A 19,079-nucleotide genomic window follows, 5' to 3' on the forward strand; every position below is an offset into this window, starting at 1 on the left:
TTGCAGTTTTTGCAAAGACTGTGTCCAAAAATCGCAACAAAAAAGTGTCAAAAAACATCATTGCATTTTTTCCACCTCCCATTGAGTTCACTGAGTCTTTCAAGGCGGAAAATTAAACAATAAGTGAATAATATAAAGCATGTAACAGGAACGACACCTGACAAGTTTCGCCATATACTTCAAATAAAGTACAGCGTCACGGATTATGTCCCCTCCTACTTTAAAGCCCCAGGATTTCGCCCCCGGCTCCTCACACATGTAGAATCATTTAGGCTTGGTGCATGAGATCGGATAGCGACTAAGAAAACCCTCAGGAACAGATGTGAGCTTACAGCGACCAATAAAATGATTAGCGTGCAGGACCCCCATGCCAGTTTATGTGGCCGCTGTGTGGTCTCCTGTAACCGAGCTTTATGTACAGCCTGAAAGGTGACGTCACAGAGGAACACTCACCCAAAATGGAGACTTTGCTCAGGAATTCTTCGTACATCTTCCTCTTCCTCAGCGTGCTGCCCTGCGGTGGGAAATAGACAGAGAAGATGTTACTCCAATAACTAGAGCAGCAGGAAACCTACAAAAAGATACAGGTCCATCACATGTAACCCGGGAATCTAGTGATACAGTAACACTAACACCGCCCATACAAGTCATTTGCATATTCTTTTCCCAGAATACTTAGCATGTCCCTGAAAGGAGTCCTTAAGGAGCCAAAGTACCCGTACACGACTTACCCTGAAAGGTGCCCATACAACTTGGCTCCTTAGGGTCAGTTCACACGTGAAAACCGCCTAGCTTATTTGTGCGAGGTAAAAAACCTCGAGGAGTTTTTTTGACGCTGTTTTTTGCATTCCACGCGGTTTTTGACGAGGTTTTTGACGCGGTTTTCGCTAGGGTTTTTTTTTCCTATATGTGCTATAGAAACTGCAGGCGAAAACCGCGCGGTTTTTTTACCGCGCGGTTTTCGCCTCCCATTCACTTCTATGCAATTCTTCAGGCGTTTTCCGCCTGAAGAAAGGTCATGTCGCTTCTTCAGGCGGAAAACGCTAGGAGGAAAAAAAAAGCTAGTGGTCTACATAGACCACCATGTTAAAGGAGAGGTTTTTGAAGCGAATTCCGCTGTCAAAAACCTCCCCTTTGCCCACGTGTGAACTAGCCCTTAGGTCAAATTTTATTCCTTTGTGTGTCTCACATTTACACCAACTTTATCATTCCATGAGTACCAGGTGGATAAAATTGTCACTATTTGCTATATTTCACAGATTCCTAAATTTATGCATCTCATTCTTACATTTCCCATAGGTTGGGCAATTTATTAATACAGTACAGCATAAGCATTGTGCCAGGCTCTCCTCAAGGGCAGTGCACCATGCAAAACCTGAGAATAAATCTCCCAAAGACTTAAAGTGTGTCTATCAGCATATTCCGTGTAACCTATCTATCTGCAGGGCTGGGGTGATATGCTGGTGACAGTAACCTATCTATCTGCAGGGCTGGGGTGATATGCTGGTGACAGTAACCTATCTATCTGCAGGGCTGGGGTGATATGCTGGTTCTGGTGACAGTAACCTATCTATCTGCAGGGCTGGGGTGATATGCTGGTTCTGGTGACAGTAACCTATCTATCTGCAGGGCTGGGGTGATATGCTGGGTCTGGTGACACTAACCTATCTATCTGCAGGACTGGGGTGATATGCTGGTTCTGGTGACAGTAACCTATCTATCTGCAGGACTGGGGTGATATGCTGGTTCTGGTGACTATAACCTATCTATCTGCAGGACTGGGGTGATATGCTGGTTCTGGTGACAGTAACCTATCTACCTGCAGGGCTGGGGTGATATGCTGGTTCTGGTGACAGTAACCTATCTATCTGCAGGACTGGGGTGATATACTGGTTCTGGTGACAGTAACCTATCTATCTGCAGGGCTGGGGTGATATGCTGGGTCTGGTGACAGTAACCTATCTATCTGCAGGACTGGGGTGATATGCTGGTTCTGGTGACAGTAACCTATCTATCTGCAGGGCTGGGGTGATATGCTGGTTCTGGTGACAGTAACCTATCTATCTGCAGGGCTGGGGTGATATGCTGGGTCTGGTGACAGTAACCTATCTATCTGCAGGACTGGGGTGATATGCTGGTTCTGGTGACAGTAACCTATCTATCTGCAGGGCTGGGGTGATATGCTGGTTCTGGTGACAGTAACCTATCTATCTGCAGGGCTGGGGTGATATGCTGGTTCTGGTGACAGTAACCTATCTATCTGCAGGACTGGGGTGATATACTGGTTCTGGTGACAGTAACCTATCTATCTGCAGGGCTGGGGTGATATGCTGGTACTGGTGACAGTAACCTATCTATCTGCAGGGCTGGGGTGATATGCTGGTTCTGGTGACAGTAACCTATCTATCTGCAGGACTGGGGTGATATGCTGGTTCTGGTGACAGTAACCTATCTATCTGCAGGGCTGCGGTGATATGCTGGTTCTGGTGACAGTAACCTATCTATCTGCAGGGCTGGGGTGATATGCTGGTTCTGGTGACAGTAACCTATCTATCTGCAGGGCTGGGGGGATATGCTGGTTCTGGTGACAGTAACCTATCTATCTGCAGGGCTGGGGTGATATGCTGGTTCTGGTGACAGTAACCTATCTATCTGCAGGGCTGGGGTGATATGCTGGTTCTGGTGACAGTAACCTATCTATCTGCAGGGCTGGGGTGATATGCTGGGTCTGGTGACAGTAACCTATTTATCTGCAGGGCTGGGGTGATATGCTGGTTCTGGTGACAGTAACCTATCTATCTGCAGGGCTGGGGTGATATGCTGGTTCTGGTGACAGTAACCTATCTATCTGCAGGGCTGGGGTGATATGCTGGTTCTGGTGACAGTAACCTATCTATCTGCAGGGCTGGGGTGATATGCTGGTTCTGGTGACAGTAACCTATCTATCTGCAGGGCTGGGGTGATATGCTGGTCCTGGTGACTATAACCTATCTACCAGTGCCAGTGTTTATGAATGTGCCCCATAGATACCTGAGGATAGATATAAGTACAAGACTATCTTTATACCACTTTCAGAGATCTTTCACACCGTCCCATTAAGGCGTCATATAATCTATGCGTTATAGAAGAGACCAGAAAGGTTCATTTGGGCAAAAAAATTGGTGGAGATTCTCCTCACTGTTGTCTGGACATAGGAGGGAAGTGACCCGACTATAAATAGGGCAGGAATGCTTTTAGATTTTAAGAGGCTTAGGACCACTGGATCTCTGCAGACCCCCCGGACTAAGCCTCTTAAAAGTCCTTCGGGGCAAAAAAAGCTTCAATGTATCAATGCAGATTTGGAGAGGGCAATTAATTGGTGAGGAAGGCGACACTCACGAGAAAGAAAACAATGGAGAGATGCATTAAGTGGTAGGAAAGACAAATACATCACATGGGAAGGAAAGCAACGTCATAACGCCAAAGAATACGGGAGGATTTCCTACGGATAGAAGATCGATTTTACGCGTTTCACATTCATGATGTATCAATATCCGCACCAATATTTGCCATTAATTGATTACATAATATAACAGAAACTACTGAAGGATTTCAGGCGATATTAGATTGTGTTATCTCTGGATACAACAAGCATGGGTGATAATAATACAATGCACATATGGCCGACTTAAAGGGGTGATCTCATGTCCTGTCTATGAGTCCTGCTTATATTAGCAAAACTTAAAGGAATTGTCAGCTTTGGACAATCCATTTTCATCCTCCAATCTCCTATAACCTGTAGCTGATGGTAAGAGTTCAATTTCTCTGCAGCACCTCCGCAGGCCGCAGAAGGTATTACACAGTGCATAAAGTCTTTACAATGCCTTTCAGGCACTCTTCTTTTTGGGGGACCCCTCTCTAATAATTAAGAATTTCCTAGTCGGGAACATTAAAATGAGTTTTCTATGCCAGACAATCCCTTTAAGTAGAGTAAGTTCTAAGAGGACTTCCACTTGAATCCATAAGGTATTACCATACAGCACACACGGCATGTCAACCCTTTGAAAAGGTTGCAGAAGCCCACAAAAAATCAATACTTGCCCCCACCCCATCATTTTCCTAGTGCACAGCACTTGCACCCTCTGAAAGGAGGCAGTGTGAAGGACTTGTACTAAATATGTCTTAGGCCAGCAATCCTGTGCACTGAGGACAAGTCATATGGCCCAGTGTGAAGGTATCTATGAAACAGAGATTGCGAGGTTAGATTATCTTCAAAGCTTTGCCGCACTGTGGGATAAGCTCTTCAGAAACCGAGCCAAGACAAAATACCAAGTATCTGAGTCTCCTTGCCAAGTGTCAGTCAATCAAGCCCATGCCCAGAGGTGAGGACCAGGCCTTCACCTCACCCGCAACAAGGCTCCTTTCTACTCATTCAGAAACCAGCCAATGCTTGTTGTATGGTAGTTTTTGGATTGATCCAACTATTTTTAAGGAATCCACATTGCTGACCTATGCGGAGCCAGCACCAGGTTTCAGAAAGTGGGGTACGTATGAATATGGGGGGGATTCCTGTCCTTTAAGTAGGTCCGGGTCCCAGAGGTAGGTCGGCATCAGTCACACATTTATGGCATAATCCTATGGATATGTCAAGTGGTTATGGTTGGAGAGCCCCATAGTGGTTATAATATGAGAAATATATGATCTATCCACAGGACTGGGGCTGATCAGTGGGGGATCTGAGCACTGAGACCCCCAGCAATCCTGAAAACAGGCGGTGAATGTAGTACAGCCGAGGGGTGCACTTTGGGTAATCTCTGGATCGGGAATGGTTCTGCGTCCTCCAGAGGTTCAGCCGATTTTCCTGCATTCACAACAAGGTAAAAGACATATTCTTAGAATTAGGGGTCTCAGTGGTCAAACCCCCACCATAAGCAATATATTCTCTATCCTATGGATAGACGATAAACATTATTTGTGGCGTAATGGCTTTAAGGCTAAATAGTTTAACCTATGTCTTCTTCCCAAATATCACAAATCCATCAAGACAGTCATGAGACGAGCTGGAAAGTTCCAAGTTGGGGAAACAATTTTCAATTGGTGGGACCGTAAAGACAAGGCGTCATTTTCCAACCACACGTCTTACATAAGGGAAAGAGTATGTACACGAATATCCAGAAATAGATGGGATTTGTTATAATTTGCATGGAATTAGCATCTCATTATAGGCTGTAGGTGGAAAGTCTAGCCGGAGAGTCAGTTACAATGTAAAGAAGACAGTACAAGAAACCCTTTCTGGATTCCTATGGAAAATGAGTCATACGGTAGGTCTAATATCCCGTCCAGGTCTCAAAATCTGGATGTCCAACCCTAGGACAGATTATGAAGAGATAAGACGGATATCAGATATTTCTGATGTATGGAGTGTGGCCACATCCAGCTCCTGAGCGACCTCGAAGTGGAAAGCAACTCATGAATAAACCATAAGGTCAGCGCCATGATGGGCGACGCCTGGAACTGCGCCACTCTTTTCACTTTGTCCACCTGTGTAACCAGACTTTGCATTTCCAGACAAGGAACGGGAATGCAGATATTTTTCCGGGAGGCATAAACGGGTGTGAAAACCCCCCGGTAATCAGGGGCGAGAGACCCAAAGCCATTTTTATACTGCGTACAGAGCTGTGATTGAGCATAAAATGAGGTCATGAAGAGTGGCGGACGGAGGGAAGTTGGGTTTCTGATTACAGGTGAGTTTGCATGGCAGGTTGATGAATAGGACCCTCTGTCCTGGTTCAAGAAGAGGCCAGCGGCAGAGGTAGAGGGCTATGACACGTGAACTGCCCACTTGTTTGCTGTGGATTTAATGTAGTCATCTTGCGACATATTTTTGCTGCTATTTGCAGATTCAGAGCACGCTAGGAGAACTCGGGGCTCGGCATGGACTCCAGCGTCTCAGAATTCCTCTCCTGTCTACTGATAATCCTGCTCTGATTTTCTCTGCCAACCACAAGGCATCAAAACTTCAGGCTATTTATAACACCAATCATTTAGCATATTACATTCATGGGCTATTACAACATTGTGAGCGTGCTAAGTGGAACCCGTCCTGACAGATTATTTACAACATGTGACGCGGATCGAAATGAGAAATTTTCGGCAGCAAATAAATATTATAAGGCAAAAGTTTACATTGTAGCGATTTACTAGGTAACTGTTCTGACAGTGGGAAGATGTTGGGGCCGATGATTCGCTACTGGATCTTGCCACACCTGTTATTGGATATCAGTGCTGGAGTTTATATGGAAACAATCTAAACATCTTATAATTGCAGAATATAAGGGAAAACCATTTATTTTATTTTGTAGTTGGAGGCGGTAACCCAACTCTGACTCCACAGCCCTGTCACGCACACGTCCATACTATTCTGGATCATGGACTTGTAGTTTCTTTGTGCTTTCTATTACATATTGATCTATATATACCCCAAGACCAAGGCTGTTGGGCGTTTACAGGCACAGACCAGCACCCATCCCATAGGCTACCCAATTTACGCCAAACTGTTGGGAAACCCACCAATGTCTAGTAATTAGGGGATCAACACATACTCATATCGACTAAGGAGAGCATAGTTCCACCCTGTATTCCTTACCTTATAGGGACTATTATGTTTCCAGCTTGTATTCCTTACTTTATTCAGGCCTACTACCCCATTAGGGCCTTGCGTGCCTTCCGTTATTCCCCTATCACCTCACTCTCTGATGTCGGAGGTCCTTGGACATTTGCATGACTTGATCACCACCAGTTCAGCCCATTTATAAGTCGCTCTAACCTTTATAAGGAACCTTTAGTTCTGGACCCTTGACATTTGAAAGGCTTCTGACCTAGATGTTCCCAACTTCAACTAGTCTTCATCTTAATCTTATCAACTATGTCACCACGTCGCCCAAATGACCGCCATCTTACATGTCAGACCGGCTTTACTCATAAGGAGCTAAGCAGATTCTGTTTTTTGAACCCTATCTTCCCTTGTTTACCAAAGGGGATATTTCTGGGTTTTCTAAATGGGTTATCCTAAAATATATTTGGCATTTAAATAAAGAACAACGCCACTTCTGGTAATCTCCTGGCACAAGGCTGCGAAATATATTAATAGCTAAACTGTAGGAGACAACTTTCATTTTAGGATTACTGGTCCTGTAATATATGAAGACAATCACAAGTCTTACGACCATTAGCTCTTAAAACAGGGTTCACCCTAGCGTCAGTGTCCGATAGCTAGTGTCCGTGGAAGATTTTAGCATCGGATACTAGCTGTGTCCGTTTGCAATTAGCATGATCTTAAATGGGGCACCACGTAGTGTCCATGGGTGTCCTTAAGTATCCGTTTGCAAAGATGTCCGAATTTTCAAGGGGACAGAAAAATCCTACATGTAGGACACACACGGTCACTACATGATGCCCCATTTAAAATCATGCAAATTGCAAATGGACACAGCTAGTGTACGATGGTAAAATCTTCCGTGGACATTAGCATCGGACACTAGCTGTCGGACACCGCGCCCTTATTTCCTAAAATACTCCACATTCCTGCAAGGATCACTAACAAGTCACATGTCAAGTGATTGTCAAAAAATGGCTGATACGATGCTGCCTATGGTCAGATACGACCCCTTCTTGTCTGATCCACCCTGCTGGATTGGTAACGTCCTACGACCGATACTTCAATCCCTTTACGATCACTATATGGTGACGATCACCAATGAATGTTTGAACGACAATCCCACTCACCATAAGAATACGCCTGTAGCTGTCCCGATCGATGCCCCATAATTTAAGGTCTGTTTTGGCCTTGACGGTTGCAGCTCTTGGGGTCCCATAGATTAATGCAAGTTCTCCGAAGCTTCCTCCTTCGCCAATGCTGGTGACCCATTCTCCGTTGACGTAGACCTGAACAAAGGAAACAGATGAAAGGGTTAAGGGGCAGGAAATTGTTTGCTTTTAGCTGATGTCTTCGGTTATCTCCAAACCTATTAATAATCTTTTTTTTTCTAATGAATTGAGGGAAAGAATAGGGGCCCAAACAATAGACTAATAGTTTCCTCACTTGGTCACAAAAGCTTGACAACATACTTTGAGGATCGCGTTTCAGCACTTGCTGCTATAGTCCACAATGGTCGTATTTACCCCCTGGGAAATGTTCAGCTCCTGCGGCTCACCGGGCCCGGGTTATTTTTGCACTGGAGTTGGACACTCAAAGAATCGACAAGCAGAACTGTCACAACTCCGACCTTTTATTACACCTGTCAAACCTGAAAGCAAGGAGACGCGTTGATAGCCGTAATGAGGGCGGCAGGGGAAACGCAAGCCGGAGAATAGAAGAAGGGAGACTAAGGTGGCCTTTGATGAGACCTGGCCTTTGTTCCTCCAACTCCATTTCTTTCTCCTAAACCGATTAACCTCAGAATTCTTTGGGGCTTCCAGACTAATTTTTTTTTTTTTTTTTTTTAAAAGTCCACCATCTCCTGGGACAAAATCTTGGAAAAAGAAGAGATCACTCAATTGCAGAGAAATAAATCTTGAGATTTTTTTCATATTTTTAGGATTTATTTTTTATATTTTATTGAGTTTTACAATCACTGAGAATTGAGAAGGCGATGAAGATTTTTTGGGCAATAAAAGATGATCGTCTCTATGATCGTAATAATTCATCGATCCAACAAGGTCTCAAATCGTCAAGTTGGCCATACACATTAGAATCAATTTGCCAATTCTGGTCGGACCAACCCACCATCTGATGTTTCCCCAATGGCAGATGCCTTGGACAAATGGACTGGAATGCTGAATTTTAACTTGTACGTTCCTTTAGTTTTCAGGTGTCCGTCATTGTTCTCTCTATTCAGAATACAGTATATGCACTCATGGCCAAGCCGAGAGATACTAGTTCATCCACCAGCTATCTCAAATAAATGACTCTCCAGCAAGCAATGTGTAATAATTTCCTGAGGCCTAATGGGAAGGACTGTCAGACCGAGGTACGTTGGGCCTCAAGGGAGAGATTGCAAAACTGGGGTCGCCTGGATCTTAATGGATGAATTGTCAGACAAGGATACCCTGGGTCTAAAGGGATAGATTACAAGGGTCATGTACCTTGGACCTAAAATTGTAGGACCTTGGATTGTAAAATATTGTGTATTACGGTGAAACTTGTGACCACATGTGGTGAGGCCTTATCATGAGAGGAGGAGTCAGCTTGTTATGAACATGTAGAGTTGAATTAAAATCTTGAAGAAAAACACAGGAATGGGGAGAATGTCCAAAATTATAATGTCTCAATACCTTACATCTTCAGAGAAGTTACATGTCTTCATCTGGATATTTTGTAGTTACGGCTTGGTTCATGCTTGTCATCTGGTTGATGGACTTGGGCTGGTCCCGACGTCCTCCATGAATGACCCACCTGCCAGGACCACCCACCCTGGTCTTCCCAAAGAGATCCAGACATGTGTATTTCTTACTCATTTATATTCATGGGAGGGGGTGTAGCCTTCCATCTTGTCGCTATGTAAGGAGATTTCTAAAATGGTGTATTCTAACCGCACCCATGTACCCAGAATATAGAAGTGTGATGTCAGGAGAGTTTAACCCTTTGTATGCCGGAGAATATTGTAAATTTCATATTATTTAACAGGGATGCACTGCCAGACTAGGGGGCCATGGCTGAAATGGAGGGAGTGTCAGACTGAGGTACCTCTATCTAAAATAAAGGACTGTGAGACTAATGTCCCTTGGGCCTATAGAATGGACTGTCAGATTGAGGTATTGATTCCTTGGGCCTAATAGAGATCATTTCACACTGGAGTTCATTGGGCCTGGAACTGGGGAACCTTAGACCAGCAGAGTAAATATTTCGGAAGGTCCACCCTCCGCACATTTATACTTTTTGTTATTATCACATACATTGTATCATTAAAAGAAATGAGGACACAATTACTGTATCAGTTTTGGAGGATGGGGTAGCATGTTGGGCCTCTCAGACAAATGAGGTCAAGTATGAATAAGAATATGGGTGAGCGTATATCAGCTTCTCCTGTCAGTAGATGTGACATATCTGCAACCCCGCTAAGCATTTGTATTTCACTGAGTGGGGTCCAAAGAATGAACGTCAGCTTTGGAACTCTCCCTTGGCAATGGCAGCCGATGCCAATTACATTAAACCTCCTCTTATGTCAGGCTATAAAAAGATTGAGCAAGCTTGCCGTGCAGTTATCTATCGCTGCTATGTAACATCGGGTACCGTACCAAACATAGGGGAGCCTCTAGAATGGGACGAGAACGAGCTTCAAAAGTTTCCCAATTGACAGCGAACAACAATGGCAGGTGACAAGTTGGGTCTTGTGGATTTTATTGATTGAAAACACATTGTGCAGGACATTCCATCCTAAAACGACACAAAAACTAGGGAAGTCCCTCAATTGTCCTCTCGTCTGAGTTTTTGGGTGAACAACATCTTACTAGGAATTTCATTCCTGCAGGGGATCCAAACAATGGAGAGGTGGACTACTAAAAGAGCGGTAACACACGGAGTGTAACAGACCCCATTGACTATAATGGGGTCCAGCAAAAACTGAAACTGATGGAGGGAAAAGTCCCATGGAGACTCCAGTGCAGATGTGTTACCCACAAAAAAATGTGTCAATTTTTGGAGAATTTTTTGAAGTCCAACATCAACGTGTTTAGGTTTTGCCGCTTTCCCATTAAGTCCTACCCCACGAAGGGCAAAAAGTGTCTACAAAACCAGAATTCTGTTGCATTTTTATTAGTAAATCTGATCCCATCCATCTTACTATTTACATGATGAGATACAAAGTCAACAAAACATCAAGAGTTTTCCCATTAACGTAACCATATTTAGATTTGTAGACAATTAGAAGTTAAACATTTTTTCCAATAGGAACTTATAAAAATGTTGCAATTTTAATGAGGCCTCAACTTCTAGAACGTTTCAGCACAGTCATATTCATTGACGCCCGATAACAGAGGTCACCCCTAAGATGGCTAGAGGAAATCTTAAACATTCTGCAAAATTGTTAAATATTTACAATTGCAAAAATGTCTAACTTTTAATTCTCTCTAGATTTAAATATGTTTGTGGTAAATCCCTTTAAGTATAAGTGAAGCCTGTAGTGAAATGTGTGTATAGTACATACGTGTGTATGACCGATAGGCTAGAATTTCCCATAAAACATGACAAGACTATTTGGACGTCGGCTAATCTCATGGACACCCAAAATATTTGGAGTCAGCAGGAAAGATGCCCCAGGCTTTGACACATACCAGGAGTTCCAAGTACTTGAAAAATGAAATTTAGGAAATGACAGAGAGCTATCTTGGGGCACAAGGAAGTCTATTGTACTCTCCTCAAGTCAGGCATAAAAGAAGTCTCAGGTTAGCTCAGCCCGAAAGTGTTGGCTCTTTTTGAGCACTGCTCCAGGAATGTTATCGGATGAGTCAATGAATCTTCCCTTTCGCCCAAGTTGCACCAGAAATACATGAAAAGTAAATTCCCAAACTAACGTGAAGTTAAAGGACTTGATGAAAGGCAGTCTCTGGAGCCCGGAGTCCATGAAATCACATTCCCAATGTGACCACAGACAGGACTGAGAAAAACACAAAACAAAAGCTGCCAGCCACATTAGCGGGAAGCGAAGGTTTGCTAGCTACTTGCTGAAGATGACTTCAGTCTTGTAACATGTAAGTGCTAAAAGACACACGTTACGTTGTGCGAATTCTCAAGGACCTTCGTGGGACATGTCAGATGGAATTTCAATTAACTGCAACTGCTTGGGATGGACATTTTGGGCATCTATAGAAAGTGTCACTTCTATTACCCCACATAAAAGTAAACAAGGGAAGCGAAGGCTGAGGGTGCGTTCACAATCGCGTCCTTTGATCCGTAATAAGACCAGAAGAATGGATTCAATAGTAAAACAGTCTAATGAGGGTCAAGAAGGGATCCCAATGGACCCCATTGACTATAAAGGGGTCCATCAGGTACCCACTGTTTTCTGCCGGATGAAGAAGTCTTGCTTGCAGGGATTTGTTGTCCACAATTTTACACAGACTCTACACCAGACACTGACGTGGATGTGAACATAGCCTAAGCCTGTTGTAAGAATCAGCAAAATAGCGGAAATCTGAAATTTTTTATACTGTTCATTTGCAATAACCCCCATTGCTGCTCTTATGAGAGCCTTGCTGTACATGGTTGTGCAATGACCATATAATCCAATGACTCTACTACAGTCAGAGGCGTCACTTCCAGCTCCTGGGCCCCAGTGTAATGGGGCCCCCTCCAGCTCCAGGGTCCTGTAGCCATTGCTCCTCTGTAACCCCTATAGCTACACCCCTGAGCACAGCAGACCGTTCATATTAGGGCACATACGAGATTTTCCTATGGACGGTTCAAAACTTCATTCACTAAACCTTGTAAAAGGAATGGAGCATCCATGGGTTGATCTGGAAAGCACAGAGTTAATACAACACAAGAATGCAAGCGTCACATACATGGATTTAGTCTGGGAGATATGGACCGGATGTAACCTGGACGCCCAACGTTATAGTCATCCATGATGCCCGGAGTCCTCGCATCACCACTGCTCTATTGTTACAGTACAGGACAGGGGAAACACAGGGGTGCGGGGACTCCTGGTATCATGGATGACTGTGGTGGCATGGAGTCCGGGTCTCAGTTCAAGGCACAGTCTGGGAAATATCTGCCAGACTAAATCCATTTGTGTGAAGATGGCCAAGTGAGGTCAAAAAGTGCAATAGAGCCGGCCATACTCATACATGTTTTTGATGGCCGTGATGCGGCTGTTGGATCCATGTGGGATTGTTTCTACAAACGGTTCCATCATTTTAATTAAAGGGCTTGTGCAGGACTTCGAAAACACGGCTGCTTTCTCAGGAAGTGACATCACGTCCCTGGTCGCATGACCATGCTGCAGCTCAGTCCCATTCATTTTAAAGGGGTGGAGATGTGGCATTGCCATGTGACCAATGGACAGGAGATAACTTCCTGAGAAGTAGAAGCAGCAGCCATGTTTTCCAGATCTGCACCGCCCCTTTGATAACTAAACTATGCCATCGGGGAGCAGTTTAGTTACTTTATAATATAAAAAAAAAAAAAAAAAAAATTGGGCAAATTGGCTGATGATTGGCAAAAAAAACCCCCAAAAAACATTTTTTCCTATAAATTTATTTTGTGGCATTTTTAAAATCAATCATCAGCTTAACAGCGATCCCTGCCTGCAAACTGGGGTGTATGATTTTAACTCTGTCATTTCCAGAGCACACAGCAGAGAAGGGGTTTCCATTCACATGGGGCTCAATGTTAAAAAAGAAAAAAAAATCCATTGCTGTTTTTCCTTTTTATCAAACACAAAAATGTGACAGCTTCTGCTTTTGTGTTTGATTAAAAAAGGCCAGTAACTAAAGCTGGATTCACACTAGCAGCGGTGTCTGACGGCTAGTGTCCGCAGAAGATTTTAGCATCGGACACTAGCTGTGTCCATTTGCAATTTGCATTAGTTTAAATGGGACATCATGTGGTGTCCTTTAGTGTCCGTGTGTGTCCTACATGTAGGATTTTGCTGTCTGCTTGAAAAATCGGACATCTTTGTAAACAGACACTTAAGGACACCCATGGACACTACATGATGTCCCATTTAAAATCATGCAAATTGCAAACGGACACAGCTAGTATCCGATGCTAAAATCTTCCGCGGACATTAGATGTCAGACACCAATGCTAGTGTAAACGCCCGCTAACGCGTTTATAACATTGAGCCCTATGTCAGCAGAGGCCGCTCCCTCTGCAGCTGTTTTCAGCAGCTATGTTAGATGTGATGTCAATGGACCCTCATAATAACAAATTTTACCTTGTAAAACCCCAATTCAGGGTCACTTCTGTCCTCCTCCATCTTTGCAATATCTTTCCTCCCACCTATAAGCATTCTGTCCCTGTGTACGATCCCAGCGTAGCTCTGATGTGTCCATCCCTTTGTGGTCAGCCACATGAAGGCCAATGCTGACCATAGATAGGGCTTTGTGTCCTTGCAGACCAGCTTTGATGTGAGGCCTCCTCAATGATCTTATCTGCTATCAGCACCCCATGCGTATATCACTGTAAAGCACCCGGCCCTTAGGGTTGTGTAATGACGCCATGTAAGCGGAGAAGAAGAAGAGATGTTTGCACTGTAAATGGTTTTCACTTTCAGGCCAAGCTTTGGGTTTGTGCATGGCGGCCTTCATGTGGCTGAGGCCATTCCTGAGGTCACCAGAGAAGCTGCTGCGAATATCATGGGGGGGAGATGCCGCCAGCAGGGTCCCAGGCATGTTCCTACATCTGCGTCCTAACAAGGGCTTCTTTCAAGTGGTTGAGGAAGCCGGGACTCATCCCACCAACACATCTCCTTCACACGTACTTTCATATAGATGTGTGAAAAGATACAGGAAAGTAAATGTCACTTAAGGCTGCGACATATCTAAGGCCGGAGCGGTCAGACTGGAGGGTCTCTGCTGCTGAGGAACTAAAACTCCCAGCAGAACTCACCGATATAGTCATATCATTTGGGATGAACTAAATGAATGTTTGTCTTTTTCTCAATTACTGTGTAACTAACCCTTTGTATGTATTATAACTACATAGTTGTCCAGGAGGCCCCTGATGTCACCGTTACGTCAAATAACGGGTGCGTGACTTGCCCCAAATGGAGTGGCCTTGCCATAAGGGTGAGGCCACCCCAAGCGCGGCGTCTCCTTATATCATTACTTTATTCATCAATGATTAACCCTCTCTTGTTCATGCACATCGTGGCAGTGTAAAAACAAGACTGCTGTGTCCGGGGATGTCAGGGAGAAAACAGCACCTGACGGATCGCTCTACAGTCCAAGGGGGTCTCCGGGGATTCGTTGTTGTCTGTCATTGAATGGATCCATCTTTATTGGTGAATCCGTCCTTCTGTCCCTATGACAGATGACACAACACCCTAATAAAGAGGGCAGCCATGTTGTGCCAGAGGGCCAGCTGTGCTCATGGGAAAGCAGAGCTGTATGCAGGGCTAGATATCCCATCAAACACAATGGAATTTGCAATGCAGATGTGAACACGGCCTGATAGAGACAGCTCAGATTATCCTTTTACTGGTTAGAACAAAAAGCAGCTGCAAAGTTTGGCCCCTGCGGTCAATGTGAACGGGCATCAAGTAAGCACAGCTTAAAGGGAGTGTGGGAGCAGAACCCGACATATCACCCCCGCCCCATAGATAGATAGGCAGGTTATGGTCACCTCAATCAGGTAGTGTTTACCTCATGTGACTCACGGTCACCATTACTGCGATATCACTGTTTTTGTCAATATGCGAATGAGTTCTTTAAACATACACTAACAGTTATGGCTTATTCACAACACGACAATGTCCATTACATGGCTGTTCTGAGGACACACTGAATTCAATCACGTAGCTGTCAAAACGGACAAGATAGAACCATGTGAATAGACTCATTGATATCTGTGGGCTCTATAATGGCCGCCATGTAAATACATCACATCAGGGGACTTGCACAGACAGACACGGTTGTTTGTCACAGGCCATTGTCAATAAGGCCTTAGACCTTTGTTGTTGCCTATGGCAGCCAATCACAGCTCAGCTCTCATTTTTTAAACTGCTTTGGAAAAATGAAAGCTGAGCTGTGATTGGTTGTTATGGGCAATAAGGGCAGTCTTACAGTTTAGATAATTGAGGCCTAGTGAGGCCTAGGTCACCATTTTGGCCTTCACTTTTGAACATCTCGTCCTGTCCATAACATAGTAATAAAGTTATTGCGGTTCCTCTATAGATTTTATGTTTCTAATAAACATCGCCCCGTCCATACATCTCCTGTCTATAGTCAGTACTAATAAACTATTCCGTATTCGCTGCGCTGATCCATGTTCTGCGCAGTATAAATAGACTCGCCGTGTCATCACGTCTGTTCAGTTGCTCCGCGGTCGGTTTAGTCAGAGACAGGTCTGAACATTTATCTAGTAGATGTGTTGATGTCAGATAAGGTCTACAGTATGTAGCGTGAAGCTGGCGCTACGCCGAGATAATACCACTGCCGAAAATATTAGCTGCCAATTACATAACAAAACATCAACTAACAGGAAACACCCAATATCAACTGGACGGATTCCACATGGCGAAAAAGGTATGGCAGATACAAATATACTTGCAGATGTCAGGACACGCGGGGATACATCCAGTGCCAAAGGGCGAAGATGTATTCATATGTATACAGAACAGAGAGATAGATAGATAGATAGATAGATAGATAGATAGATAGATAGATAGGAGATAGATAGATAGATAGGAGATAGATAGATAGATAGGAGATAGATAGATAGATAGATAGATAGATAGATAGATAGGAGATAGATAGATAGATAGATAGATAGATAGATGATAGATAGTAGATAGATAGATAGGAGATAGATAGATAGATAGATAGATAGATAGATAGATAGATAGATAGGAGATAGATAGATAGATAGATAGATAGATAGGAGATAGATAGATAGATAGATAGATAGATAGGAGATAGATAGATAGATAGATAGATAGATAGATAGATAGGAGATAGATAGATAAATAGATAGATAGATAGATAGATAGGAGATAGATAGATAGATAGATAGGAGATAGATAGATAGATAGATAGATAGATAGATAGATAGATGATAGATAGTAGATAGATAGATAGATATGAGATAGATAGATAGATAGATAGATAGATAGATAGATAGATAGATAGATAGGAGATAGATAGATAGATAGATAGATGATAGATAGATAGATAGATAGATAGATAGATAGATAGGAGATAGATAGATAGATAGATAGATAGATAGATAGATAGGAGATAGATAGATAGATAGATAGATAGATAGATAGGAGATAGATAGATAGATAGATACATGACCACAAAATCACGGCCGCAAAATAGCGCCATGTATACGATCCCGGCTCCCATTGAAATCAATTGGCGTGTATACAGCCCACAAAATCTCACGCGGCGTATACGTGCCACATCACGCGGCACTTTACTCTGTGTGAACTCCCCCTTAGGCAGGTGGTTTTATTGCTACGGCTGAACGACGTTCATGTGGACAAACTTACAAAAACATCCCAATCATTCCTAACCGGCAGGCATTAACATAGATGTGCCCTCCAATCCAATCTTATAGGGAGGCTTCCTACAAGACATTGGAGCCCTGTGAGGATTTTCTTTATGATTCCGGTTAAGCCTTGATGGTGGGTCTGGCTCGTACATGGTCTTCTAATGCATCTGTAAGGTGTGAGATAGGGTTGACCTTAGGGCTCGATGTTGGTTAAAATCCACAGTAACCTCCGCGCACCATGTTTTCATGGACAGTAACTTGTTTATAAGGCGTTCCAACAAGCCAGTTAGTCATCTGCTCTGCTAGATCGGCCTCAGGCATGTGTAAAATCTGTTAGTGAAGTGGAAAAATCTATGAGGAGCAGGATCCAAGCCGCAAGGTGGAAAGCCACAGAAGCCACGGAATGCACAGAGGCCAATCTAATGCTCAGACTGCAGGTGCGACACTTACTCCTCAATTCCAAACTCACCCTGGATGCAACGTCAGCAACAAAAACTCTTGCCGGAATTTGATGAAGCTGACACAGACGCCTGAGCCCGCATTGTGTAATGCCATGAACTGATTTCTGGGAATGGCACTGTCCCAGAATAGCGCCGTCCTGAAAACCACCAGACATCGGCACAAGCTGACGTTAAGGTTCCGTACCCTTCAATCGCTGATGGCTGTACTAGCTCATGCATCGATTCTCAATAGGGAAAGGTGAGCAAGGATCGGGCATGTCAAAATTCAGCATGTCCTGACATCACCGTCAACCGAATACCTTATACACATTAGATGTCTAATCTGATATACCAATAATGTAATGGGATCGGCCACCTTTGGAGTCCATCCGTGCGCAACAAGGTAATATATACAAGTAGATCAGCACTGACCCTTCTGTCATAACTCACGTTCGCCCTTTGAACTACAGATCATGACATATTTTTGGCTTACTTAGACTATTATTGTTGGTCCAGTATAATATAAACCTTACCCCTTTCAGACTAATCAGCTCCGATTTCTTAAGAGGAGCCTAAATCTATGTTCACATCTGCGCCGGAGTCTCCTGGAAGTCCAAACAGTTCCTCCGCGAGTTTCAGTTTAAAAACGATGGACACCCAATGGATCCCATTATAGGCAACGCTGTTTCAGCAGTCTGTCACTCTGGGGTTCAGGTTCCACCAAATGCCTTGGCAAAAGGCACCAAATGCACACCACAATCCCCGAAATTGTGCCTCACTCACAACATTGTGGGCATGTGGCAGAAGAGAATGGGAAGCCAATTTTTAGGTGTTCGTTATAATGGAAGTCTACCCCTAAATCAGTTGAGTCCTTTGCCAGTCCGGCCTTTATTAAGATTGACGTATGAAACCCCAGTCATAATAAATTGAGCTCAGATTAGAAGAATACAATTTGCTAATTAGTTACTTTTACTCCTCGTCTCCTGGTCCCGGAAATGAAGCTTCTCCTATAGGTTTCTCCAACACAAGCTCTGTCTATGGACAACCCTCCAAACCTCATGGACTGATTTTTTCCACATTTCTCAGTGGTCCCAAGATGCACCCAACACCCAATAAAGGCCAATTCTCAAGCAAACTTGGTCAACCAATATCGTTACATTCCACTATTTATACATTTCCTTCTTCCCATCTTAGAATTTGCCCAGTTTTTCCTTCTACTTCTCATTTTCTTACCCCAATTCCTGCAGACCATTTCTCATAAGGTTCTGTCGGCCATCCGGCCTGTCAATATATATGGCCTGAAATATACGGTTTCCTAATGTTGAGCTTTATTGGATCCATAAAAGGATGACAGTAGTCAATGTTCAGAGTTACTCATCAGGCTGAGCGTGACCCATTGTCTGGAAGGGGTTACATACAGTACACATTAGTAATATCCTTGC

At 43.8% G+C, this 19,079-nt stretch overlaps 1 protein-coding gene across 3 annotated transcripts in view; it reads right to left on the bottom strand.

Annotated features, from left to right (window-relative positions):
• The window catches only part of PRKAR1B (protein kinase cAMP-dependent type I regulatory subunit beta), a 107,228-nt gene that overhangs the window by 23,877 nt on the left and 64,272 nt on the right, over window positions 1–19,079 (bottom strand). For all 3 annotated transcript variants that reach the window (XM_075285082.1, XM_075285084.1, XM_075285083.1), the window contains exons 7-8: window positions 7,765–7,923; window positions 454–514 (exon numbers count right to left, since the gene is read on the bottom strand). In XM_075285082.1, coding sequence (XP_075141183.1) covers window positions 454–514; window positions 7,765–7,923 — 220 coding nt within the window. The remainder of the gene's footprint in view (window positions 1–453; window positions 515–7,764; window positions 7,924–19,079) is intronic.

The sequence above is a fragment of the Leptodactylus fuscus genome, chromosome 8, assembly GCF_031893055.1.
Source record: "Leptodactylus fuscus isolate aLepFus1 chromosome 8, aLepFus1.hap2, whole genome shotgun sequence".
NCBI lineage: Eukaryota > Metazoa > Chordata > Amphibia > Anura > Leptodactylidae > Leptodactylus > Leptodactylus fuscus.